We start from the raw sequence: 27,867 nt of genomic DNA, 5'->3' as shown, positions 1-27,867 counted from the left end.
TAACGACCGACACAGGCAGAGTGGTTGACGGGCTTGTGGCTTGAGACCAGCGAACGTTGTGGAGCCGAACCGAGCACCCACACGGGGGATGGGCTAGGTAATTCCGCCCACCCGACACTGTACCAGCCTACTCACCTCGAACCGGGAATACGCGGAAGTACACTTTAGTCATTCCCCATTGGCTTTTAGCAAGCTCCAACGAGTTCAACATGGTTGTAAGGATTGAACAGGGTCCAAGTGGGGAGATTAGCTCGCTCGACCGGTTTGGGGATTGCGACATCTCTTGCGCTCGACATATCACCTGCGGAATACACCCAAGACAGTGACCCGCAGCAATTCACAGACGAGAACCATCATGGCTTCTGATAAGTACCTAAAAATCGATCGCGGTTCTTTCCCTTATGTGTTTATGCAACACAAGGATATTCCTTTGCAGACATATGACACCGGCTTCCTTCGTTGCAACATATATCTACCCAACGATGCAGCGCCCTTCGGCAACAAGAAATATCCAGTCATTGCGACCTACGGCCCATGTACGTATCTTCGCACCAATCGTCTTAAATAGATACTTCAGATCACTAATTGTCTGCACAGACGGGAAAGACGTCCCCTACAAAGTCTTCTTTCCCAAATCCTGGGATCAACTCAACCCAGTTATGAAATCCGAGCACGCAGCCTGGGAAACTCCAGACCCTGGATATTGGACCTCAAAGGGCTACAATGTTGTACGAGTGGATGAACGTGGAGCTGGCCAAAGTCCCGGGGAGCTTGATACTATGTCTCGCGGTACCAGCGAGGCCTTTTTTGACGTGATTGAGTGGTGTGCAGAGCAAGAGTGGTCATCTGGGAAAGTAGGACTATTGGGTATTAGTTACTACGCCGGGACGCAGTGGAGGGTTGCTGCAAGGCGGCCGAAGGGGCTGGCAGCTATTATTCCGTGGGAGGGTATGAGCGATTATTATCGTGATCGCGTGAGGCACGGTGGTATCCTATCTGACAAGTTCATCAGTGAGTAATTTTAAGCTGCAGATCGTTTACAGAAGCTAATGGTGTCCCGCTAGAATTCTGGTGGGAGAACGCCGTTGATAAAAACCAGTACGGAAAGCCTGGTCGTGCAGCTAAAAACTGGGGCCTCGATACTTTAGATGGAGATCTAGACGAGAAGACCTTGATCACGAACCGACGAAATCAGATGGAAGACACGGCTTCTCACCGATTCCTAGACGAGGAATACTACGCCAGTCGCAACTTCGAAGTCGAGGACATCGAGGTCCCGCTACTCAGTGTAGCAAACTGGGTATGACTATATCGCTCTCAAAGTTTTACTTTCACTGATGATCATGAACAGGGAGGAATTCTTCTCCATCTTCGTGGTAATGTCCTCGGATGGATGCGCGCCTCCTCTCAGTATAAGTTCCTCCATTTCATCGTCGGTCGACACGATTTGCCATTCTACTATGACCATTCCGCCAAGTTACAGCAGTCATTCTTCGATGCTTTCCTGAAGGATAATGACTATGATGGCTGGAAGAGTGGTGAACAGCCGCGAGTCAAGCTATGCTTAAGGAAGGGAGACTGCGGTGTCGATGATCCGGAGCGGGAGCTTGCTTTCCCAACGCGCGGTGAAGCGGATTGGCCGATTCCTGACACAAAGTATACAAAATTCTTCTTAAACGGAAGTAACGAGCTATCTGAATCGCCAAAAGGTGAGAAGAAAACCTTTTCGTATGATGCATTGGCCGGTGAGCCAGTGTGGTTCCGCTATACGGTTCCCAACACGCTAGAGTTGACTGGTCACATACTCGCACACTTAAACATATCGTCATCTAGCAAGAATGGGAAGACACCCACGGACATCGACCTCTTTGTTACTCTCCGAAAGCTCGCGAAAGATAGCTCTGAGATCTATTACACCGGCACAATGGGCGACCCGGTCCCGCTCGTCAAGGGTTGGCAGCGAGTATCTTTGCGGAAGACTGATCCTTCGAACTCTCTCCATCGTCCGTACTTACCATACCGGAATTATCGCGGGTCGGAGGTGCAGGAGGTAAAGGTGGGTGAGTTGTACGAAGTTGATGTAGAGGTTTGGCCGACAAATGTCGTGTTGGAGGAGGGAGAGACCTTGGTGTTTGAGGTGGCTGGACACGATACTCAGGGTGTGGGTCACTTTTCGCATGGTCATACTGAAGACAGGAAATTAGAAGTCTTTGATGGCTTGAACAACGTTCATGTTGGAGGCGATGATAGCTGGTTGCTTCTGCCAATTATTCCAGAGAGGTCATAGAGCAACCAAGCATAGTCGCACTTCAGTAAGCAATGAGATCATGTCAAACTCTTACGCGCGTCACCACAATAAAGTCTACGAGTATCTGATAGCTTTAAACACCTGACTGCTTTCCTGCGTCGAGTAAACAACTGTAGTGATAAAATCACTCGAGCGCCAAACCACTCCATAATTCAAGATGTCTGTCTATGTCCCTCGAGGGATCTTGGAGTCGCAATAAGAGACTACCTACCTGTTCATTGCTTATAGAGTTCCATCCATCTTTACCTCCAGGACAGAAAGAGGTCCTTAACTAACTTGAACCGTGGCCTAAGTTTCTCAGATTTTGTAAAGCGTAAGAAAGTGATTTATCATTGAATAGGCATGAGTTGAATGTAACTCATCTTGCTCGTGTCGCATGCTTACAAACAGTGTCACTGAGTCCCGCCATATTGAGTTAGTTGTGTATCGTCGAGATGAAATAATCTGGGGCCCCACGGGCTGTGTCAAGGTATGCGCTAGAGATTCACGCCTGTGTGATACCCAAAGTGGCCAGTAGGGTTTGTGTGGGATAGTGCTCACAAGTTCCCTAGCAATTCCGGAAATTCGCAGATTCCAGCGGCTCCACAATTCAAGCCCTAATCATAATTCGCCGAAGTTGGTACATCGAAGCGAGGAGGATTCCCCAGCAAGTGTGGGGCCGAAACTTCCGAAGAATCGGTGCCGAGTTCGCAATTACAAAGGCTAAACCTCTCCTATGGACTTCCAGAGCAATAGCCGGTGGAAATCTCTAAAGACCCACCAAATATTAGAAAGTCGCGTACTTGGGAAATGTTTCGTTGAAGGTAAATTCTCCCTCCTAGAGGCTCCTGATACCCAAACGGTCACTTGTTGACGCTGATATGCTATAGGGTTTCAATTCTCTCATGACTCCACTATCTGCATAGAATAAAGCTCCATCCCCAGCTTGGTTAAGCTACCGGGCCAGGGTATATTCAATCATACATTCTCAGCCGTTAAAACACTTTATACTACAACTCGGAGCTGTTGCAGTCATGCTAGGTCACCTTATAGACCTAAATAAAGACAGTACTTTGCTTATAGCAGCTGCCATATTCCTATTCCTCGCGAAGCTTATCTTTTCGGTAAGTGACATCTCATCGTTGTCTTGAACACTACGCCCAACTTCGACAAACCTAAACATCTGGTATAGTCTGATTAATTAACGTGGAACTTCTACAGGTCTTGCACAACCTGTTTTTTCACCCATTAAATGCAATTCCTGGGCCTACATTTGCGAAAATTTCACCTTTTTACCTTGTCCCGGCGGAAGCAAAACTTGGTAGAGCTCAAGTGAGAAACTAGTCTATAGGTCACATGCCACGATAACTGATCACCTGGTAGAGTCTCCTGAAACTTCACCGAGAATTCGGCCCAGTCGTTCGTATAGGCCCCAACGAGGTCTCTCTCGGAGACTGGAGGCTTTACAAAACCATCTATGGTGGCAGCCTGAGCACTCGGAAAACAGATAGCTACAATATCGCAAACTTTCTGGGACACGACAATGTTTTCACCTTCAAAGATAGGGCCAAGCATCGGGCACGCCGCAAGATGCAATCCAGACCGTACTCGTTGCAGGCAATTCTCGAAAACGAACCCCTGATTGCATCGAAGGCCGACATTATGGTCCGACGAATGATCAGTCACGCTGAATTATCACCCTCAGGGAGAACGGTCGAGGCTTACCGACTCTGCGGGCTGTTCAGCCTCGAAGTCGTCTTGAAAAGCGCCTTCAACCGCGATTATGAAGAGTCGATCGATGCAGAGTCTTGGAAGTTTCTTCAAGCGATGGATGAAGGCGCCATGTCGTTGGCGATTCAAACTGTTGCACCATTCTTAAAAAAGCCAATTGGCAGGATGATTCCTGGCGCCATCGGTCATTCCTACCGACAGTTTGATCAATGGCACGCCATGACTACCATCCTGTGCAATCGATTTAAGCAAACGGAGAACTCATTCGACAAGACACAGAGGTTCTTGGTCACTCCTCTTCTAACTAACGAAGACGAATTCTTGGGCAGGCGGCTGACCGCAAGCGAAGTTGACGAAGAAGCTATGGGGATTGCTTTTGCTGGCAGCGGTACGACCTCGACAACTATGACTTACCTGTTATATGCACTCGCGCGCCCTGATGGTCAACGACTGCAAATTAAGCTCCGAGAAGAACTGAAAAACGCTGGCCAGACAATTCGGGAGCTACAAGAATTGCCGTACCTCGATGCAGTGATCAAAGAGACCATGAGACTTTTCCCTACCATCATATCGACACTTCCAAGAGTTTTAGAGGCTCCGCTCGCCGTAAGGGAGGGTATCCTTCTACCAGAGGGAACGGTCGTCGGCATGCAGAATTATGTTCACCATCAGGACCCGGAATTATTCCCTGAACCAGAGACATTCTTGCCTGAACGCTGGCTGGATAAAGATGCCCATACAGACATGAACGCTGCACTTACTCCGTTTTCGATCGGCCCGAGGAACTGCTTGGGTCAGAATCTTGCCAGAGCTGAGATTTACCTAGCTATTAGTAAGGTCTTCCGTCGACTACATCTGACGTTGAATCCTTCAATGACAGAAGCGGATATGGAGATGAATGACCGGTTCAATGTGGTACCGCGGGCACGAAAATTGCTTCTGGACGTGACGATAGTCTCGAGTTGACGATGATAGATTGCAAGTAATACATTTCATGGGATGTTCAAGAAACCTTGAGGCCAGTAGATTGCTGCTACTTCCCATGATAGGCTCACACGTCCCGAAGGCCTATGTATGAGATTCATAGATTGTGCCTTACAGTTTGCTGGCGCATAATCAATGTTAGTGCATCACTCAAGAAAAGAGTAGTCGATAGCTAACTGGTGCTAATTTCTACAATTCGAGTTTGATTTTCATACATCTGTTGCGGATACAGGCTACATTTTCTCATCCCTCTTTATCCCATCAAGAAAATTTTGGATCTTATACGTTGACTAAAACTCACCATCGATGATATCAACAATTTGGACCTTCTCAAATAGTGGTGTGAGAGCTTCTATGACCGCGTGATGCGCAGGATCTTTAGCTGAGTAATAATCCCGATCCGCAGCGCTTTGAAACTCAATTAAGAACTGATGTGTGAAATCGTTCTGCAACCTATTAGTAAAACATGATTGTTACTGGGGGCTTACACCCTTTGAGGAAATGCTACAAGAATAAAATTACGGAGGTAGCTTCTAAAGCTAGAGACTGAGTAGATGAAAGGACGTACATTGAGTGGTTCCGGCGAGGTATCCTTACCGACTTTGATAGATAACATGTACGGTTCATGAGTTTGTGGATTGATGCATCCTTTTTTCATCGCCAGAACACGTTTCAAGGCCTTTTCGACAACTAAAGTTAGCCAAGGTCATCTCCCTATCGTTCTCAAAAGGGAGGAAAGAAGCCGATGGCGAAATTGAAAATGTAAGTACATTTGTGATTATGGTGGTATCTAGACCATCCTTGAACTGGACTTGAACGACCCGACTGACCCTCATGGCCTCTATTTTATCCGAGTATAGCTTCTCGGAATTGAAATGTTCGAATGTGTAGTGATCTTGTAGGAAAGGATGTATGTTTTGACACTAGGCAAACTTGAAATTACCTGACCGAGTTTCGTTCTGAAATGGCTTGTGCAGAAGAGTTATGGGAAGGCGAGAGAGGATGTGGACACGCCTTTCTGCAGCCGTGGAGCCGATTGAACCTAGTACCCGCCGTCCCACACCCGTTCCACATCCGGAAATGAGAGATCGCAGCTATTGCATGGAAAACAGCCTAACTGACCTAAACGGTTGCTAAGAGAGATCTATTTTAGGAATTTCGACCCGCCGTTTATACGGTAGAAGTGGTAGTAGTAATATTTAAGGTCTATAGAATTTTCGTCTACGTGCGTCTGTCACCAGTAACGCTTGGTTGAACCCACATGCCGAAGCGCAAGCCTCGAGGAGCTGGTTTAGCTCACCCATCTACTACGTATCTTGTTACGAGACTTACGCAACCATCTCCGAGTTCGCGATACTGGTCCTATTTATGCGCGTGGAACGGACGAAGCCAACCGGAATTCCACAAGCTAGAGTGCGGAGAGCACTCGCTAAGGGCTTGTAAACCCAATCTGAGATTCGAGAGGAACATGCTCCCTCCGATATTCAGCTTAGATTTAGCGTAGACATCTCGGCCAGTTTTAAGGTGGTACTCACTCTTTCCTTCCCTCCCATCCTCCAACAACACAATAGGTGCGCAGATTAGCGCAGTTGTAGGATCACGACTGGAGTATTCAACTCTCGAAGTCCTGCTCACCGATGACAAGGTCCACATTCAAATAAAAGAGAGCTGGAACTAGCGGTACGTAGTATGTCATGTATTTTCGTTTGAATCACCAAATTTATGATGAAAGATACCGCATGTCGCCAAAGGGATCCGTCGGAAGCGACCACGGTCCAGCGGAGACTTTGAAAAGGACCGATAAGGCCGTCTAGCAAGCGCGCTAGGCTGCGCTCACGTGCTGTCTGTTGTCATAATCACTGCGTAGTTTCTCGCGCCAGAAAACAATCGCTGGCCATCGCTTGCAAGCATTAGAGCTTAAAATTTGGCGAAAATGTAGCATGGAAATTAATTTTCATCTAATGTCTTCTTCTAGGCAAAGGCAACTCCATCGCAGGACACTACATCTCGAATAATTGCGATGAGCTCCACGCACACCATCACGCCGCGCAGTACTACCAGGAGACACCAGGCCGACGAGGCTGTATTCCGACTCGAACGACTGAATCAGCACCATGTTGAGAGTCCAAATGTACTTACTCAGCTGCCAGAAGAGCGACACGTTGAAGGCAATGTATGGGATCGGAACGAAGGCTGGCCTGTCGTCATAGCTGGCGCAGCTATCTCTTTTGTATACCTTAGCCTTGTGTACTCGTACGGTATCATACAACTCCATTTGGAGAGAAGACAACTTGCTGCCGTCCCGACTTTGTCTTTCATCGGATCGGTTGCAGCGGCCATTTCTCCACTCACTGGCCCTATTGTTGCGCGCATCATCAAGCGCATAGGCTACCGAGCTACCGCAGCCACTGGCAGTTTCCTCCTCGGACTCGGCGAATTCACTGCAGGATAGTCAACGCATTCAATGCCGGCTATGTTCATCACACAGGGGTTCTGTTCGGAGTCGGAGCTGCCCTCATGTTTCTGGCATGTATCCATATCCTCCGAAAATCATGTCAATTCTCCAATTGCTAATCACTTCAGTAGCCTACTGCTACAGTCCCGTCCCTCTAGTTTAAATGGAAGCGAGGTTTAGCGACTAGAATAGTTTATAGCGGCGCAGGAGTAGGCTCTGCTATTATTGCGCTAATACTAGAGAAGTTGATTAATGTTGCTAGGTTAGAGACTGCGCTGAAAGTCCTAGGCACAGCAGCCTAGATTATCTGCATTCCGGCATCGTATTTCTTGAAAACACCTAGAAGCAACCAACGTACTGTAACGAAGATGTAATGGTAGTTCTTAGTATTGTTAAGTTTGTGGCATTAGGCTAACTTAACTAAATAGGCGTCTTCTTTTAGGCTCTAAATTCGTTGTTAAGCTTCTAATGGGAGCATTCGCTATATTTCCCTTATTTATGCTACTCTTTTTATTGCTACTTTATGCTACTTCTCTAAGACTGTCTACGCAGACTAGAGCTGGAATTCTTACAGCGTGGAACTTCGCTTCTACTATTAGCTGTATCGGCATAGGACTCGGCGTAGATAAGCTACTTAGCCCTACTAATAGTATAATCTTCTCTCTTCTTCTGGTCGGCCTTTTAACTTTAGCCTTGTGGCCATTTGCCACGTCGCTTAGGCTTATTATTATCTTCTCAACAGTAAACGGGGCAGGATCTGGTGAATTCTTCAGTCTTATGCCGGTTGTGGTAGGCGCTGTTTTCGGAGATGAGCAACTTGCGACAATTATGTCTGCGCTATCCACGTCATGATTCTTCGGCTACCTCATGGTAAACCTTGCTACTTCCTGTCTGAAACTAAACACCAATTACTTGCCAGGGTTCGTCTATTGCGGGTTACCTCCTCTATGCTTATGGCGGAACCGAAGCCGGACTCAAGGCGTACCGTCCAGCGATCTTTTATGCTGGCTCATTGACACTAGCGAGTGCCGGCCTACTATTAGTGGTCCGCATGATGGTGAACAGGAAACCACTCGCCAAAGTGTGAAGTAGGGATTTCAAAGGAAGCTCTCTAGGTGGGTAAATGCGCAACGATCGTGTCTGTGGCATAGAATACTATATAAAACAGAACGCAGTCTGACTCGAACTTTACTTCATGCTTTTCTGCTCATAGTTCTCGGTCTTGTAATAAGTTGCAAAGTCATAGTATACATCTGTGTGTTTCAAAAGGATTTTTAAATACGCAGAAAGATCAAATCTGACCGCTATCAGACCGTCCGTTTCTGCCTCACCTGCTCTGTCGCGCCGTTCCACTCACCGTGCTGTTATCTCATAAGCCTCCGCGGGTATTAGCCTTGAACATCCCTCGTCACTCTCAGTGTTATTGTCCCGCGGTATGTTGTAGCGTATTTTGCAGGATGCTCGCACCTCTCCGTATACAGTAGGCATGATCGGCAATGGTGGAGTGACGGCTCAGAAGTATATCATTCTTTCAAGTGCATTAACATTATCCTACTCTACATGTAGAACCTAGTACGGCTACAAGCACGGCTGCAATTATCGCATTGGGAACACCATTAGGTGTACTTTCCATAGAGAAGCTATGTCGAGTTGGTTGAAGCAGGTGCTCATGGACGACATACCTGGGCTCAGTTTGGATAGCGAGCTCCCTGCACACTGCTTCAAGACATCCGGAATCGGGTTATGCCTCGTCCGATTAATCTCAGAAGGCGTGACCTGTTCCTCAAGATCAGTAAGGAACTTCTTAACACGATAATCGATTCAACGTATCTGGTAAGCGAACGGCCCAGGTAAGCGACTGGCCCACCCTCGAACCTTGTAAGTCACCTTCAAGCCCGTCATGGCTCAATCAGCTACTACTCGATTGGTTGAGCCGCTACTAACGCAGCTCTTTCAGCTATAAACAATGATCAACGCGTACGGCAGACAGTACATATGTATGAAGTCCCCTCCATGACAGTACAACGACGGCACGCTGGAATTACTCCGTGGCGCGCTTACCAGCCCAACTTAAAGAAACTGGCTTAGCTAGAAAACATAAACATATAAAAAGTGTGATAGACACATACTTCCATAGACGATACGCTATCTCCACGTGCTGAACAAGATATGGCAAATAAGCTACTCGCTGAGCATGGCGCTGGCCAGGTTGGCGAGAAGTGGCCGAGAAACTTCATCAGGCGGACAGAAAGCTTTGGGACACCTATAGTGTCACATCTACGTACCCAGAGTGAAGCATATCCGGATCATGAGTCGAGCTCCATCCAGGTATTCATGAGCTTCATAAATGCCTTCTCATTTTCTTCCAAGCTCATGTCAAACGGCTCCTGATCCTTACTCATCTGGCGTATTTGTGAACCAGCGACTATGGTTGCCAATGCAGTATGCTGGTCGTTTGGTCGCTGCTTGATGATAGCCTGAACCTTTCCCTCAAGAATGGATTTGGGCAAGCGAGGCTCTTGGCATGCAGCAGGCCCAAGTCCCACTCCGTCCACCGTATCGAGCGCCCGGACCATTGCTGCGGCTGTTTTGAAGCCTCCAGTGATGTAAGACTTCGTCTTTGACAAGGCTGGTGTGATTTCGTCGGCGAACTCGAGGAAGAATGCTTCGCGATGTTTCGTAGACTCCCTTCTAACATGAGCAATGGTATGTATGGACTACTCGGGGAGATTACTTTTTGTGTTCGAAACCCATATCCTCGAAAGTGCCTCCTGAAAGTTCGACAAAATCGAACGTACTCTTCTCTAGCATTATGCAGAGTTGCTTCGCCTCTTCCTGTGTGAGACCCTTGTCTTGGAACTCCACCGAATTGAGTTTGATGCCCATAACGAAGTCTGGACTCGTTCTCAAGCGGACTGCCTCTGCAACTTCGAGAGTCAAGCGCTGCGAAAAGTAAGCAACCGAACGCTATCTGAACACCCTCGCAAGCTTACTGCCCGATTGCGCAGGCTACCACCATAATGGTCATTTCGCAGGTTGGTTGACTGCGAAAGGAACTGAGCTAGCAAATACCCATGGGCGCCATGGATCTCAACTCCATCGAACCCGGCCCTCTCCAGATATTCCGCAGCATAGCCAAAGCCATCGATGATATCCTCAATCTCCTCTAAGCTAGCCGGGTGGGGTTCTGCGGACTAGTTAATGTTCTTCAATCGACTTTAGTAAAGCAAAGGGTCATACTATTAGCATGCATTCCCATGACGTTATCCTTTCATGGTTAGCGCATGCCCCCCGAATCAATAAATAGACTTACCTTCATTTGCACATTAGAAGCCGAGACTGGATCCGGCAGGATATCGCTCCCGCACTGGCAACCAGGATAACAAATTTGTCCGATAATTAAACTACCATGCTTCTTGGCTTCCGTCGCGATTCTTTAAAAAGCTTCGAAACGTTCCCTAGAGAAACTATTACTACGAGAAATAACGGCGTAAGCTCTCGTAGGCAACTAGTCGTACTTAGTAACCTTTTTAATTATACTTAGTTTAGCAACTATATTAATAGTACTATAGCGCTCGCGAGGAGACTTATAATATTTCTAGTTAGTATTACTCTAAATTCTCCCTTGCCCTATTTTTGGTAAACGTTTTCTATCCCTTTTAATAGAAAAGAAAGAAATAAGTAATAGTATCCTATTATATACTATTTATATAAATTTAATAATATAGAAATATAATATAATATATATAATAAAGAACTCTACGTAATTATAAAAGTACTAAAATACTCGAGAATTTATACTCTTAGCTATTTAATACTAGAAATTATTAAATCTAGGAAGGGTAGCTAGTCCTAAATAGGTTAAGGTTAGTTCTTAGGCAAGACTTACTAAGGGAAGGAGAAAGGGGGTTCTTATTAATATAGAAGTATCTTATAAAGTGTAATAAGTTAATAAGGGAGGCCTAAGTAAATCTAAATAATAGATTAAAACTTAGGTTAAATATAAGTATAAAGGTTTATCCTTATATTTCTATATAGGGATTTTACTTAGTTACTTAGGGGCCCTAAATAACTAAGTAGGTTATATAATAGCTCTTAGCTACTTAGGTATTTAGGAACCCTAATGTTATAAGGGGTTTCTACGTACTTAACCTAACCTAGATTAGACCTTATAGGTATTTAGTGGACGAGAGTAGATAAATAATAATAGGGTAAGAGAATATTCTAACCTTACTATAAAAGGTAAGGTAATAATTATATAAGAAGACTAATAGATCTTAGTATAGAAGATATACTCTAATTTTAACTATAGAATTTTAACTATAAAGAATAGGAAAGATTCTAAAGTTCCTTTAGACTATATACTATTCTTTATTATCTAGGAGATTCTACCTAGACTCTAAGGTCCTAGGACCTCCTAAGGTCCCTAGGGCCTTTAAGGTCCCTAGGGTCTCCTACTTATACTAGACCTTATTATATAATAGATAATATAAGCTACTTATCTAGCTAGCCTATAGGGCTTAATCTAGCTTACCTCTATTATTAATATTCTAAGTATAATCCTCCCTACTTACCTTACTTAGTCCTACCGTAATTATAACACCTAAGTAGCTAAGTAAGTTACGTAACTACTATCTAAGTAACTTAGCGTATCTTTATCTTATTATAACCCTAGTTATTATATCTTCTACCTTTATAAGCGCCCGAACTTCCCTACCATTATCTAGTTTATAATAGAAATCTATATAGATTATAAAAACCTTTTATAGTTTACTATAGTAAAAGAACTTATACTATAATAATAATAATAGTTATAGACTACTAGCTAATATAAGTTTAAAATTATCTATATAGTAGAAAAGAAAATAGATAAGTAAATATACTTAGCTAATAAAGTAATCTAGTAAAAGAAAAGGTTAAGATATTCTTTATAATTTTTTAAAAAACTAAAGATAGATTTCTAGAACTAATACTAGAGCTTAATTAACTTCTAGCTATTACTAGAGAAGTACTAAAAGAACTATAAATAAAACTATTAGATAGTACTATAATAACTCTGTATATAAATATCTAGGTATTAAGAAAACTATAAAACTTATCTAAAGAAACTATAGCTTTATAGTAATTAAGAAAATAGTAATAAAATTTATATACTAATATATAGACTATTAGAAAAATAAATATATAATATACCTTAAATATAGAGATATATAAGCTATTAAATTACTAATAGTACTATAGAAAAATATTATAATAGATTTTATAATAAAAATACTAAAATCTAAAAACCTAGTTATTATAAGGGGTTTCCACGTACCTAACCTAGGCCGGCCTTATGGGTATTTAGTAGACGAGAGCGAATAGATAATAAAGAGGGAGTAAAAGAATATCCTAGCCTTACTATAAAAGGTAAGGTAACAATTATATAAAAAGACTAATAGATCTTAGTATAGAAGATATACTCTAATTTTAACTATAGAATTTTAACTATAAAGAATAGGAAAGATTCTAAAGTCCCTTTAGACTATATACTATTCTTTATTATTATAATGGGGCCTCTAGGACTCTATAACTAGCCGTGGCCCTATTAGGGTTCTTGTAAGAGATAAGTAGCGTATAGGGTAGTATAGATTATATATTATGTAAACGTTAATTAATTACTACTATAAGAATATATTACTAAAGACTTAATAGTAATCTTCTATAAGGAAACTAGATATAGAGAACTATATTATAAATTAATAATAAAGGCTTACCTAGTAGTAATCTATTATCTCTATATACTACTATCTAATAGTGGCTCTATAGGCTCTATATATAGATCCTATAGATCTAGGCTCTATAGCTCTATTCTACAAATCTATAGATCTAATTACGTAACTCCCTTATATACCTATATTATGCTTAGCATCTAACCCGTAATCGTATTCTTCTCCTATATAATCTAATTAGTTGCTGCTATTATTAACGTAAGTCCCATAATTCTATTACGGCGTAGTAGCTATAATAATTATCTAGGAGATCCCACCTAGACTCTAAGGTCCTAGGACCTCCTAAGGTCCCTAGGGTCTTTAAGGTCCCTAGGGTCTCCTACTTATACTAGACCTCGTTATATAATAGATAACATAAGCTACCTATCTAGCTAGCCTATAGGGCTTAATCTAGCTTACCTCTATTACTAATATTCTAAGTGTAATCCTCCCCACTTACCTTACTTAGTCCTGCCGTAATCGTAACACTAGTTATAGAAATTAAATATAATACTATACTAGTTATTATATATTAACTTACTAAGTATACTAAGTTAATACTATACCTAAAAATAACTATAGCTAATAAACTAGCTTTCTTTATTCTAGATTAACTTATTAAATACTATAGAATTCTAAAGATAATTATTAGTAATAGAGATAAGCTCTTTATATTAAACTACTAAATAATTTTTATAGTACTTATTAGAATAAAAGATAATTACTAATAGCTTATTATTTATAAATAGATAGATAAATAGAATATATAAACTAGATAGTAGAAATATATCTATATATTTATTATAATAACTAAAAGAATAACTAGATTTTATTACTACTAATAGTATAGTTAGTATATAATAATAAAATATCTATATTAATAAAATATATACTATTCTATATAAATTATAAAAAATATTTATATCTTTTTAATTAAGTATTTTATATAAATATTAAAATAAAAGAAGCCATTAATATAGTAGAAAATATAGTAGAAAATATATAAAAAATTCTAAAAGAATTTTAAAAAGCTTAAAAAACTTAATAGTAAGTAATTTCTTATATAAACTAAAAATATAAAATAGTATTTTAGCTAAAAAGGAGAGATAAAATATATCTACTATACTATAGGTAGGTACTACCTATATAATAATCTAGAAAATATCTAATTAATTAGGTAATTAGCTTCTAAGATATATAATTCTATATATAATAGAGAGAGGAGATTACTTTACTCTAGTAGTAAATAGTATTACTTTTAGAATTATATTATCTTTATACTATACTTCTTTATAGCTATATCCTCTACTTAGTAATATTATAGTATTATCTTATAATAGGTTTTTAGCTTTCTAGAGATAAAAAGAAATAGTATAGGTAAATACTATATACTTTACTACTTATAAAGAATTTTTAAACCTAAAAGAAAAAATATAAGAAATTAGATTATATTAAAATTAGACTATTTTTTATATCTAAATAAGTATTACTAGTAAACTATAAATTAGAATTACTACTAGATATAAAAATATATCTAGTATTCTATATATTCTTATTAAAACTAGTAGACTCTAAAATACTAGTTAAAACTAAGTTCTACTATAAACTATAAAAAGAAACTAAACTTAAAGTTAAGAAACTACTTATATACTATAAAGTAGAATAAATAAACTTTTAAGATAATAGATTTCTATAAAAATAGTTAGTTAAGTAGAAAGAATATCTATACTTAGAAAATATATAGAAACTAAAGAATAAACTCTAAAGAAACTACTTTTAGATAGTTAAAAAAAATATTTAACTACTACTACTATATAGGTATACCCTAAGTAAGCTTTAAAGGAGAAGAAACTTATAAGAAAAGAAAAATTAATACCTAGAACTATAAAAATAAAAAATTAGTAAAATTCTCTAATATTTATATTATATTAGAATAACCTACTATTGAATTAATAGTAGAATAATTTATAGACGTGTTTATAAAATTCTTATTTTTAATAATTTTACTAGACTTTTTAATCTTATTTAGTAAATACTTAGTCTTTATTTTAGTATACTCCTTAACCTACTTTAATATTATACTATAGGTAGGCGCTACCTATATAATAGTCTATAGAATACCTAATTAGTTAGGTAATTAGCTTCTAAGATATATAGTCTTATATATAATAAAAAGAGAAAAGGACTTTACTCTAGTAGTAAATAGCTTTACTTCTAGAATTATATTATCTTTATACTATACCTTTTTATACCTATATTCTCTACTTAGTAATATTATAATATAACCTTATAATAGGTTTCTAGCTTCCTAGAGATAAAAAGAGATAGTATAGATAAATACTATATACTTTAATATCTTCTTATTTTATATTAGATAAATTAATATTTTACTTAATAACTTTTTATTTTTATTTACTAGTACTTTTTATAAGTTTTATCTAGAGAGGTCTAAAATAGATTAATATAAGGCTTATAGGTATCTATATATTTAGTATAGTAAAAATAAGCCTTAGAATTAGAGAAAGGTATAATAATATAGATAATATCTATAGTTAGGTAATATTAAGATCTAGACCTAAGTAAGGGTTAGAACCTTATTTTATATTATAATAAAGCTTACTAATAGCTTACCTAGGTAGAGTATATATTAACTATACTACTAGATACTAAGGAAGACGTTATATAACTAATAGTTAATAAGTAATAGTTAACTATTAAATATATAACTAATAGTTAATAAGTAATAGTCTATAAGTAATAGTTAACTATTACTTAACTAAGTATATAGAAATATAAAAATAAGCTCTTATACTTATATTTAACCTATTTCTTAATCTATTATTTAGATTTACTTAGGCCTCCCTTATTAACTTATTATACTTTATAAGATATTTTTATATTAATAAGAACCTCTTCTTCTCCCTCTATAAGTCTTACCTAAGAACTAACCTTAACCTAATTAGGATTAGCTACCCTTCCTAGATTTAATAGGTAATAGTTATATAAAATAGAAGAAATAATACTATATTAATAGATTTTTCTTATAGCTTAAGAGGCTTAGATTTTAGAATTAGATATAGTAATAGACTAGTATATAAGTAGTAAAATAAGCTAGATTTTAGCTAAGTCTATAAATAGTTATATAATTTAAGAATAAATTCTAAAAGAAAGAAGCTAATATTAAAATCTACTTTAGAAATCTAATTATATATAATTATTTTTTATAAGAGGTACCTATTAAAATAGCTAGACTAGAGTAGTACCTAAATAAAGTTATATAACTAATAAACCTAGTAATATCTATTAAGTTTATTAATAGATATAATAGTATCTATTATATCTATTATATCTATTATATAGAAACTTAAGTATAATCCTTTATACTTTTATTTAACCTATTTATTAATTTATTATTTAGATTTACTAAGGCTATATTATTAACTTAATATATTTTATAAAATACTACTATATTAATAAAATTTCTTTTTATTCTAACTAGTATTTCTACCTAAGAACTAATCTAATTTCTCTAGAACTATCTACCCTTTAAGAGCTTAATAGAGGTTAGGGTACCTAAAATTAAAAGTATATAGGTAATAAATCTAGGGGTACCTAAGTCTAGTACTAGTATTAGTATTACTATTAGTAAAACTATTTTATAGCTTTTATAGTTTTATTTCTATTTTAGTACTTTCTATATTAATCTTATAATATAATAAACTATATAAAAATACTCTTAAAAAGTTTTATATTTATATTATAAAATTTATATATTATTACTAATTTACTTATTTTAGAATTAGTATATTACTAATTTATTTATTTCTAGTTTAGTACCTTATTTTATATATTTTACTAAATTAGAATCTTACTCTAGTACCTTACTATTTCTAATATAGATACTTCTATAACTATAACCTTAATTAAAAATTAAAAAGTATATTTAATTTATATACCCTTACTTTATATATTAGTATATTAAAACTAAAAATTTAAATATATTCTACCTTTATAAACTAGTCTTATATAATTTTAAAATTCTTATAAAGGGCTCTTTTATAATTATACTTTTAATTAAACTTAAATATAAGCTCTAGCTAATACTTAATAAAATATATAGTCTAGTTCTAGCTAAAAAAATTATAGTACTACTATAGTAGAGTGTATTAGGTAAAGTAAATATCTATTCTAATAGGGAATTATATAGAGTAGAGTAGTAGAATAAGAGGCTAATAAGCTCTTAGAGTTTATTAAGAGTAGAAAAAGGGAATAATAAAATATTAATATAGTAAAAATAAAACCTAGAATAGCTATATAATTAGAATCTCTATCTAATAACCTTTTAGTATAAAATTATACTACTATACTACTTAGCTAATAAAAAATTAGCTATATTTTTAATAGTAGTAAGTTAGAATAGAAATTTTTATATATCTAGATTAAATATATACTAAATAATTATCTAGTTCTCTATTTTTAGTAGCTTTATTAAGTTAGGTATATAATTAGATTAAAAGATAATTTTAGTATATTTTTATTTTATTACTCTTTCTAATATACTATAGATTACTATAGTATATAGAATTAAAAGTATTATATCTTATTTAATAGTATAAAGTATAAGCTATAGTTAAGTATTTTTAGATTCTAGTAGCTTATTAGGTAGTTAAAATATTATATTATACTATAGGTAATAGTATATTCTAATAGGGGCTTAGTATTTTAGATACTAATTTATATTAGATACTTACTTATATTAGATACTTACTTATATTAGATACTTACTTATAAGGTATATTTATTACGGCTACTATACTATAATAGAATTATAGAAATAAACCTAATAATAGTAGTAACTAATTAAATTAAAAAAAAGTATTATAATTATAAATTAAATACTAAATATAATATAAATATATAATAAGGTTATATAATTAGATCTATAAATTTATAATATTAAAAAGTATAGAGCTATAGTGTAATAGGGCCTCTAGGACTCTATTACTAGCCGTGGCCCTATTAGGTTTCTGGTAAGAGATGAGTAGCGTATAGGGTAGTATAAATTACGTGTAGTATAAATATTAATTAATTACTACTATAAGAATATATTACTAAGGACTTAATAGTAATCTTCTGTAAGGAAACTAGATGCAGAGAACTATATTATAGATTAATAATAAAGGCTTACCCTATAGTAATTTATTATCTCTATATACTACTATCTAATAATGGCTCTATAGGCTCTATTTATAGATCCTATAGATCTAGGCTCTATGGCTCTATCTTATAGATCTATAGATCTAATTACGTAACTTTCTTATGTATCTATATTATACTTAGTATCTAACCTATAATTATACTTTTCTCCTATATAATCTAATTAGTCGCTACTATTACTATCGTAAGTCCTATAATTCTGTTACGGCGTAGCAGCCGTAATATATAGAGTCTAAATCTATAAAATTTATAGAATCTATAAATAGAGCCTATAGAGTTATAATTAAATAGTAGTATATAGAAATAATAAATTACTACTAAATAAGTTTTTATTATTATTTTATAATATAGTTTACTATATTTAGTTTCTCTAAGAAAAATTACTTTTAAGTCTTTAGTAATATATTTTTATAGTAGTTAATTAATATTTATTTTATATAACTAATATAACCCTATATACTACTTATTTCTTACTAGAATTCTAACTAGGCCGCCACTTACTATAGTATTAAGAAGGCCCTATTATAATATTATTAGAATTTTAGAGTTATACTAAAACCCTTTCTAGCCATATAAGTATATAAGGGGCTAAGTAGGTTAGTAAGAGACTTACTCTTAAAGAGAATATAATTAGTAGAATATAAGCTAGTTATTATTAAAAGGAAGCTATTAAAAAAATAGGGTAAAGAGTAGAGGTATATATATAAGGTAATTATATTATATTTATATACTATATAGTACTTATAAGTAAGAGTTCTAACTAAGAGATAGATAAATAGATTAATGAGGCGCATCAAGAGCATCCCGCTCATTATAATAACGGAAAACTCTTTGAGCTTTCTTCACCCGGTATTTCGTAGCCAAAGGAGAAATAGCTTTAAGGAGGATAAGCCACCCTGCAAGCGTCGGCAGAGTGTAGTGAAGCCGACTCACACCGCCCTCTGAGATAATCGTAACGAAGGTTTGATACCAGTGTAACGAGGGAAAAAAATAGTTTAGGCGGTACCAAGGGTTAAGAATGGTTGGAGGTCCGAGAGATGCTGCCATGTTGAAGATTACCCACGTCAGAAATACGAATGGAGTAAAGGCCATGGGAACGAAGCCAGTCATAATGTCCAACGCGTCAAAGTTGATCATGCTGTACACCCATGTGACAGCCCAGAAGGCGAAGAACATCTTCGCATCGGAGTCGAATTGGCCTCTGAATCCGAAGGTCCATCCTGCGGAGCAAAGGCTGGTGAATATAGGCCAAATGGTGCTATAGATAAGGCGGGCGACAATGTGCTTCCGTAGATTGTATGCGGCGTAGATATGCATGCTGTTGCAAATTCCGTTCCATGCCATGATGAAAAAGAATTGCATAAGAACGGGAAACACCGCACCGATGGTGTTGACGATGGGCTTGCCATCAAAGTGTTCGAACTCCTGTGATGCCGCGCTGGTAAGAACAAGCTGTGCTGGCCCTGCAAGAGCGCTTGCTGCCGCGCTAGTGTTTGAGTAATGCCCACTGGCAATCACCTGTGTGACAAATTGAGCGCTGAAAATACCGGCTGCTGTGGATGTGACAGTGATTGCCGATGATTGAATGCCTGAAGCGTACAAGCTGTAGTATCTGCTCGTCATCGAATAGCAAGTGTAGACATCGCTGGCGTTATACGAAGAGGCCGTGCCGTTTATCGCTTCCTCAAACCGAGTCGAAGCTCCAGGTTGCACAACAATCGCTGCCCAGTACTTCCCCTCGAAGACATCGTGCCTTATTTGCTCGGGCAACACTCGCGAAGTATCGATATTGACGAAGGTTGGATATCCGTAGGACTGGTTATTCGATGATGCTGCGAACCTCAAGGCCTCGCCAAAGTCGCCGCCATCAAAGTCTGCCAAGGCGACTTTCGCTCTCTTCACATACTTTCCTTGATTAAGGAAAATACCGTTCACTTGAGACGCGTTAATCCAGAAGACCACCAGGATGATGATTGATGCGGGAATGAGGGCCTTCATTAGACCTGACACAGAAACGTTGTGTGGTTGCGCGCCACTTGCGGATGTCCCTTTTCTCTCCACCGACCCGTCCTGATCGATGGTCAAGGCAAACGTACCCTCATCGGGATTTTGCGTCGAGGTCCGCATCGTCCGTTGCTGTGTGAGTTGTTGCAGAGTCGAGGATTGGTGTGAAGTAGTTGCGTTGACGGTAGAGACGGAGCATGGGTGTTTTATAGAGGCGGTCAAGATATCGCAGAGCTAATGACGGACAATTCGTGCCTCCCAAAAAAAGATTCTCGGCTTTCCAATACTTGTTCTCGGGCTCCAATTTATCTAAGCTTACTTCAGATGGAGCAACGGTTATTCGTCTTCAACGCATTGGACCTGGGTTCGCTGTGAAAGTCATCGGGCCTTATGCCCCTGGGTAAGCACCCGCTACCAATGATGCAAAGCAATATTACGCCACGTTTGCAAAGGGGTCCGGGCCGTGCAAGTTATGACAATCGTGATTTGGCAGTTGAACGATCAAAGTATCAGACCGGAGCGGACAGACTGACACCCGCGAAACTATGTCCAATAACGGTCGACGAACGTACAAGGGCTGCTGGCTGGGCAAGTTGTACAACAGCCATCGAGGAAATGTTTCGCGTGGAAATTCCTGACCTAAGCTTTTGTCGGTGCTTGATAACCCCCGATAGCCGACTGTCCGATCAGCAACCTGGCCAATGACAACCGAGTAAGCATGTTAGCTGCGGAGCTAAAGACGTACTCCTCCCTCGCTTTAATTAACTCCTTTTTTCTATTTCATTATCCTCAAGTCGCCAAGACCGATACCCTCCAGATATGGCTGCCAATGCCGGCTGTGTCCCAATTGCGCATAGGCTGTGTACTTGCTAATGGTTAGCGAGCTCTCACATAGCAGGTCACCTCTCTTACCTACAATCAAACTGGGTTGAAGAGATAAACACGACCACGAGACGGCATTTGTCAATTCATCTACCTCTGGCTGGACCTGGCTTGAAGAAGTGTTCGATCGTCGCACGAGAGGGAAAGCTCGACGTGCCGACCGACTTTCAAATGTAGATCGCTATGAGAACCACGTTTTCAAAGATTTTATCAACTACTGCGAGTAGCACAAGATCCTCTTAGCCATACTTCGTCCTTGTCCCACGCACCCCTTCTGCTTAATGTCTGTGCGTTCAAGACCTCATCAGCTATATGCTAGAGCTCCTGAACTCGCTCTATCAGTCAACCTAAAGCTTCAGTGACCAGAAGACATCCAGAAAGAGTTTTGGCACAGCCAGCCAGCCAGCAGAGCAGAAGTCACCAGGAATATCAACTTCATTACTCAGCATATTAAATTGGGAAGAAATTGAGCGACTGCTGCGCGCTGCCGTGGAGGATCTGGCAAGTGAGGAGTCCCGAAAGGTTGATTGAACGATACACTCACCCTCTGTACAAAAGCAACTCCTACGGCAGATTGAAAGTCTACGAGAAGCTCTACAAATCTAATGGAGACGTGTAAAGCGAGACAGACCTCTACCTGTTGAAGAGCCTAATGAATATCATGATAGAGCTATGTTTCGGTCACCCCCGCAGTCTGAAGTGGCCTCGTGAACGTCGAGAAATCGGCGCACAGACATCCCTTTTGGTTGATTTGATACTACTATGGAGTTGCTTTCATGTCTTCCATTATGAGCTTGCTGAGCAAGTACTCACTCAGTAGCCTAATTATCTAGCCTTTTCCTTTGCGCACGCATCTCTAGCAAGGCACAAGAGAAGCACCAAGCTTTAAGCTATTGGCTGCCCGTATGGGGTCCGCTTGTTCAGTCTCCAAGTCTCGTACTTACTCCGCCTTGGCATCTCTTTGTTGTGCGACATTTGTACGACCGAGTTCGTCCCAAGGAAAAAAACCAGACTAGTCTGGTTCCAGACACAGATTGCCGGATGATGAGATCCGTGCATCGGATCTCGGAACTTGGAGCCTATATCTGCGAGGTGCGCACCATAGCACTGCATTAATGTCGCAATGCGCTGGCCCATGGCATAGATCTGATGATCGTTGGTATAGGAATGTCATTTCGGATCGGGTGAACGGCTTCCGACGTTACCATAGTACTCGTCTGGAACTGACGCGAATGGCACAGCTGGCGTACAAGTCCACGATCGGCACGGAGCCTAGCCTGCCTGTTTCCGAGCCACTTTGAGAGCCACACAGAGCTACAAACCCTAATGACTTGTGAGTGATGACAGTAAAACCCATACAATTTGAAAGACGATACCATACCTTCCTTCACAGGCTGTTCTCATCACTTGTTGCAAGATGCCGATTCTGACTGATCCGAAGGTACCAGCTTCCCATTGGATTTCTGTGCCTGAGGCCCTTGGACTGTTTACTGTTGTGGTACGTCTCGCATACAAACTACAGATACGTCTTAGCAACCTGACCTTCCGCAGCTAGTCGGCTATGGCGTAGCTAAAGCCATATACAACGTCTTCTTCCACCCACTGCGCATGTTCCCCGGTCCAAAACTGCATGCCGCGACATCGATGCGGCAAGCCTTGAGTGTCGTAATCGGTAAACCACACGAGAATGTACTGGAACTACACAAGAAACATGGTGAGGTAGTCCGTCTTGGTCCCAACGAGTTGTCTTTCAGTCATGAAGGAGCGTGGAAGGATATTTGTGGCCACATGAAGCACGGCCAAGCCGAGAACGGGAAGGATCAGAGATTTGCTAGCGAGGTGCAAGATGCAAGCCTGATAAGTGCTTCACGCGAGAGGCATGGTCCACTTCGGCGTACGCTGGCGCACGCCTTCTCAGCCAAGGCTATGGCTGAGCAGATGCCTTTGATCAACCAGTACATCGACTTGCTTATGCAGAAACTGCACGAACACGGGGAATATGGCAGGAAACCCCTAAACATGGTCCACTGGTTTGACTGGACCACCTTTGACATTGTTGGAGACCTGGCCTTCGGAGAACCATTCGGCTGCCTCGACAGAGGCAAAGCTCATCCTTGGGTGAGCCTCTTATCAAATGCGCAGAAGTTCATACCTCTGCTCCAATCTCTTCAGGACCTGCCTTTCTTCAAAGCATTGAAGCCCCTTTACATGGTGCTCTATCCTCCACTCCTATCGGCGGGCAAAACACTCGCAACGAGCCAAGAATTCGCGGACGCGACCGTGAACAAGCGGATTGACCTCGGTGTTGCACGACCGGACTTCGTAGAGCATATGCTAAAGAAGAGAGCCGACTATGTGAGCTTTACCAAATTTGTTCTGTGCTACTAGGCAGCCTCTAACCCTGGGGTCCTTAGAACATGACACAGAGGGAAATCAGAGATACCTCCCTTCTCCTCACAACAGCAGGCTCGGAAACGACAGCAACAGTACTTGCTGGAACCACATACCTGTTATTGGTTCATCCTGAAGTTTTGGAGAAGCTGAAAGTTGAAGTCCGCTCGTCTTTCAGGGACGAATCGGAAATCACCATGAATAGCGTCAAGAACTTGTCTTACATGCTTGCAGTCCTTCGGGAGTCAATGCGGGTGTTCCCACCGGTGCCTATCTCGTTGCCGCGCGTAGCGCCTCCTTGTGGCACCACAGTGGCTGACCGGTATATCCCTGGGGGAACTCTGCTTGGAATTTGGCAATACGCCGGTTAGTACATACAGTCTCCAGAGAGAATCATCCATTGATAAAGCATGCAGTGTACCACAGCCCTGCAAGCTTCAGAGAACCGGATGCCTTTGTTCCCGAACGATGGTTGGGCGATGAGCGGTACGACGAGGACCGCAAAGAACTGCTCCAGCCTTTCTCTTATGGACCAAGAAACTGCATTGGTCAAAAGTATGTTCCAGGTAATCGTTCCTTCGTACAATCAAGCTAAGACAACTCCAGCCTTGCACTTCTCGAAATGCAGTGTATTCTCGCGCGTATCATCTGGAGCTTCGATCCGGAGCTGTCCGAAGAGTGCAAGAATTGGACGCAACACCAGAAAGTGTTCTTCTTCTGGGAAAAGCCACCGCTGGATGTGTACATGAAGCCGCGCGCGAAACAGTGAGAAGGAGATCAACTGGGGTTCGGAAAATTATTGACATCACCATGCGAATGTATTCACAAGTAGCGTCTACAGTAGTGCTAGTTTCTCAGATATTCTTCTGGTTAGTTTATTGTCACTTCCCATCTCAATCTAAAACCTTGATGGCCATGATTCACCAATTCCGTACCGCTCTGCCACCTATGCTCGACCTGATAGAGATCCCTATACCTGTAGCGTCTGCATTTCCACGTCAGATGTCTTTATTATGCTAGGCGTGACTGAGAAAACACGGTCTGCACCTCTAAATTGTTGGACACCAGTCGAAAGTGCCAATATTTTACAAAGCGTTGGAGGGCGGCTCGCGCACGGTGAACCTGTTCCACCTGGCCAACGTCTCAGCATTACTATTGATGCCCAGAGTTCGCCGGCATCTACCCGTGTAGCAACGGCTTCCGGAAAGCCCTCTCATCCGAGCCCAGTTACCAGATATTTTCGTGAAGCTCCAGAAGGGTTCGGAAGATTCGGTGGTCCCGATACTCCGACTGCGCCGGACCGATTCGAACTCGGCACCCAACAGTGGTAAAGTACCTTTGTACACGCGTGCACACTTGCAATTCTTATTATGGGTTGGTAGGTGCCTTGGCAAGGGAGATTAGGCTCGTCAAGACCCACAGCACGACACATCCACGGACGAGATGACGATAAGAGAACATGCATATATATATGGTGCGATGAGGCGGTGCAGAGCCGACAGTCCATAGTCCTCATCCCGCTCGCATCTACCTCTCCGTGCACTTCTGATATGTCGTCACCAAAGAATGCACGAGTCCTCATAGCTGGTGGGAGTATTGCTGGACTTACACTCGCGAATATTCTCGAACAAATTGGTATCGACTTCCTTGTCCTTGAGAAGTACAAGGCAATTGCTCCAGATGTCGGAGCTAGCATTGGAATCTTTCCAAATGGCTTCCGCATTCTCGACCAACTTGGTTGTCATGATACAATCAAGGCGTTAGTAGATGGCGCAGATTCATTCGAGCATATGAGGATGTATGACGAGCGTGGAAACAAGGTGCAAGACATCGCGGATGCCTCACAGCACTTCAAGAACCGGTACGTTGGCCAAACCCGCGAGCTCAATGAATGGAAACGATCATGGACTGACTAGCTGAAGGCTAGCATACGAGCCTATCTTTGTAGACCGGCAGATGATCATCCAGATTCTATACGATAATCTGTCCGACAAAAGCAAGGTCCTCACAGACAAGGGGGTCGTACACGTCCAGCAACAGCAACCTTCTGGTCGAGTTCAGGTCACGACAGGTGACGGCAGCGTCTACGAAGGGGCTATTCTAGTGGGCGCTGACGGTATCCATAGTACCGTCAGGCGCGAGATGTGGAGGATCGCAGATGAGGTTCACCCGGGACACTTTCCGCTGAGCGAGCGCACCGCAACACCAACAGGCTATCGCTGCATATTTGGCATCTCCAAGCCAAATGAGAGATTTCCAAAATACTCATCACAGAACGTCATGGGCAATGGCTGCTCTTACCTTATCAGCACTGGCCCCAATCACCGCATCTACTGGTTTCTTTTCAAGAAGCTGTCTACAACAGTGCATGGTCTATACGAGAAGGTTCCACGCTATACAGAAACGGAGAGGGATGCCCTGGCTGCGGAGCATGCCGACGACCCGTTGAATGATACCCTACGTTTTGGCGACCTGTATGAAAGTAGGACGACTGCAACTCTACAGGCTTTACCAGAGGTCGTGTTCTCGAAGTGGCATTATGGCCGTATCATAACCATCGGCGACGCTGCGCACAAGGTATTTCGCCTGCAGTGAACCCATCAAAATTTCGCTAACGGTAGTCCAGTTCAATCCAATCGGCGGACAGGGCGGAAACAGTGCTATTGAAGACAGTGCAGTACTTGCGAACCTCATTCACGAAGTCAACAAGTCTCAAGGCTCTGTCTTTAGTCTCACCGATGCGAACTTGGCGTGCATTTTTGAAAAGCTGCACTCGCTTCGACACGGCCGCGCAGCATCTCTCATGAAGGCCTCTCATGACTTGCAGAGTCTCCAAGCTAAGGAAACCTTCCTCACGAGGCTAGTGGCTAAATGGCTCATCCCTGGGTCATCCGCAGACTCGGTACTCGAGATGCTTTCCACAAACATGCGTCCGGCCCCGCGTCTGAACATGGTACCTGTTCCGGATCGGCAACACGCTGATCTGTATAACGACGAGCGTCCTGCAGAACCGCTAAGCTCTGCGATGCCGCGCTTCTTTACATACGGAGTGTTTGCATGTCTGATAGGTATTGCGTTCCTAACGATGAACTGGACCGCCTACCCTCTGTCTCGGATTACCTTGGAAGTTGCACCGAAAGCATACTCGACCGGTGTCCAATCATTCCGACACACTCTGAACCTCGTCTTCCTTAAGCTTGCTGGTGGAACTGGTTGGGTGGACGTCGGTCACACGCTACAACTCCTCTATCTACTCTTATTCCTCACACCCGTCATGCTTATCTGGTACATCGAAGCGAATCGACATGAAAGCCGTGGAACGCTCATCTCGCGGTGAGTTATTCGCGCTGACTAAGAGCTAGCGCAACTAACATGTGGTAGTCCGAGTGTATTTGGAGTTCTTATGAATATCAACGGCATAGCTGTCGTCGGGCCGTTATCCTTCGTCCTCAGCATATGGTCCATGGGCGGCTCGCACTCGACTGTGGGTCGCTACATCCCGAGGGCTATCGCCAGGGCCATCGCGCCATCAATCTTCCTTGGCTACGTCCTACCGACTGCGCTGATGTTCTTTCCCAATATTCCAGGCTCTGTCAAGCGGTATTTGGTGCTCGCTTGGCCGTTCGCAGCCGTCTTGGTGAGCACCCTTGTTCGCACCTTCGCTGCAATGTTCTCACAGGGCCAACGGACGTCGGAATTCGACATCTATTCTCTCCGCGATGTCCCTCACCTCGTCGCCGCGTACAGAGCCATGTTCGTCTTCTCGTTTCTGTACCACATCGCATTCCTCGTATTCGTTCTCCTCGCCACCGGCCACCCGGTGCTATCCCTCGCTCGGCTCATTCTCCCTCTCGAAAACCACCCTGAACACTTCCCCAGATCGCAACAGGCGTACATGTTCACCATGCTAAAGTGTGACTTTCTGTTTGTTTTCATTAGTGTTGTCCTCTACGGAGCTTACAACGTGTATCAGCTTCGCTATAAAGGTCTAATTAGCACCAGACAAGCGTGCATAGCTTGTGGTGCGTTCTTAGGTGCTCAGCCGGTAATTGGGCCGGGAGCTGCGATTATTAGATTATGGTGGTGGAAAGAGGTATATTTAGCGGGCTTAAGGAGCGAAGGGCTAAAGCCTATACATACGAATTAATAGGGCACTTTATAGCTTT

The 27,867-nt window shown here is 41.0% G+C and overlaps 6 protein-coding genes across 6 annotated transcripts; 4 read left to right on the top strand and 2 right to left on the bottom strand.

Moving 5' to 3' along the window:
- Window positions 1-355: 355 nt before the first annotated feature.
- Window positions 356-2,287, top strand: N0V89_006453 (uncharacterized protein; the record flags this gene model as incomplete). The annotated part of the gene is made up of 4 exons (XM_056215223.1): window positions 356-536; window positions 598-1,011; window positions 1,065-1,300; window positions 1,352-2,287. 4 exons carry the CDS (start codon window positions 356-358, stop codon window positions 2,285-2,287), a joined length of 1,767 nt encoding a protein of 588 aa, XP_056069470.1.
- Window positions 2,288-3,321: 1,034 nt separating this feature from the next.
- N0V89_006452 (uncharacterized protein) lies at window positions 3,322-4,984 on the top strand (the record flags this gene model as incomplete). Its single annotated transcript, XM_056215222.1, has 2 exons — window positions 3,322-3,328; window positions 3,717-4,984. The coding sequence occupies 2 exons, from the start codon at window positions 3,322-3,324 to the stop codon at window positions 4,982-4,984; spliced, it is 1,275 nt and encodes a 424-aa protein (XP_056069469.1).
- A 4,779-nt stretch (window positions 4,985-9,763) lies between these two features.
- N0V89_006451 (uncharacterized protein) lies at window positions 9,764-10,776 on the bottom strand (the record flags this gene model as incomplete). Its single annotated transcript, XM_056215221.1, has 4 exons — window positions 9,764-10,145; window positions 10,192-10,400; window positions 10,451-10,651; window positions 10,771-10,776. 4 exons carry the CDS (start codon window positions 10,774-10,776, stop codon window positions 9,764-9,766), a joined length of 798 nt encoding a protein of 265 aa, XP_056069468.1.
- An 8,428-nt stretch (window positions 10,777-19,204) lies between these two features.
- Window positions 19,205-20,551, bottom strand: N0V89_006450 (uncharacterized protein; the record flags this gene model as incomplete). Its single annotated transcript, XM_056215220.1, has 1 exon — window positions 19,205-20,551. The coding sequence occupies one exon, from the start codon at window positions 20,549-20,551 to the stop codon at window positions 19,205-19,207; it is 1,347 nt and encodes a 448-aa protein (XP_056069467.1).
- Window positions 20,552-22,636: 2,085 nt separating this feature from the next.
- N0V89_006449 (uncharacterized protein) lies at window positions 22,637-23,698 on the top strand (the record flags this gene model as incomplete). Its single annotated transcript, XM_056215219.1, has 3 exons — window positions 22,637-22,643; window positions 22,759-22,808; window positions 22,862-23,698. The coding sequence occupies 3 exons, from the start codon at window positions 22,637-22,639 to the stop codon at window positions 23,696-23,698; spliced, it is 894 nt and encodes a 297-aa protein (XP_056069466.1).
- A 1,553-nt stretch (window positions 23,699-25,251) lies between these two features.
- Window positions 25,252-27,038, top strand: N0V89_006448 (uncharacterized protein; the record flags this gene model as incomplete). The annotated part of the gene is made up of 3 exons (XM_056215218.1): window positions 25,252-25,562; window positions 25,624-26,278; window positions 26,328-27,038. 3 exons carry the CDS (start codon window positions 25,252-25,254, stop codon window positions 27,036-27,038), a joined length of 1,677 nt encoding a protein of 558 aa, XP_056069465.1.
- Window positions 27,039-27,867: the final 829 nt, after the last annotated feature.

Source organism: Didymosphaeria variabile, assembly GCF_027946475.1.
Source record: "Didymosphaeria variabile strain IMI 356815 chromosome Unknown scaffold_5, whole genome shotgun sequence".
Classification (NCBI taxonomy): domain Eukaryota; kingdom Fungi; phylum Ascomycota; class Dothideomycetes; order Pleosporales; family Didymosphaeriaceae; genus Didymosphaeria; species Didymosphaeria variabile.
This window is presented reverse-complemented; position numbering and strand designations above follow the sequence as displayed.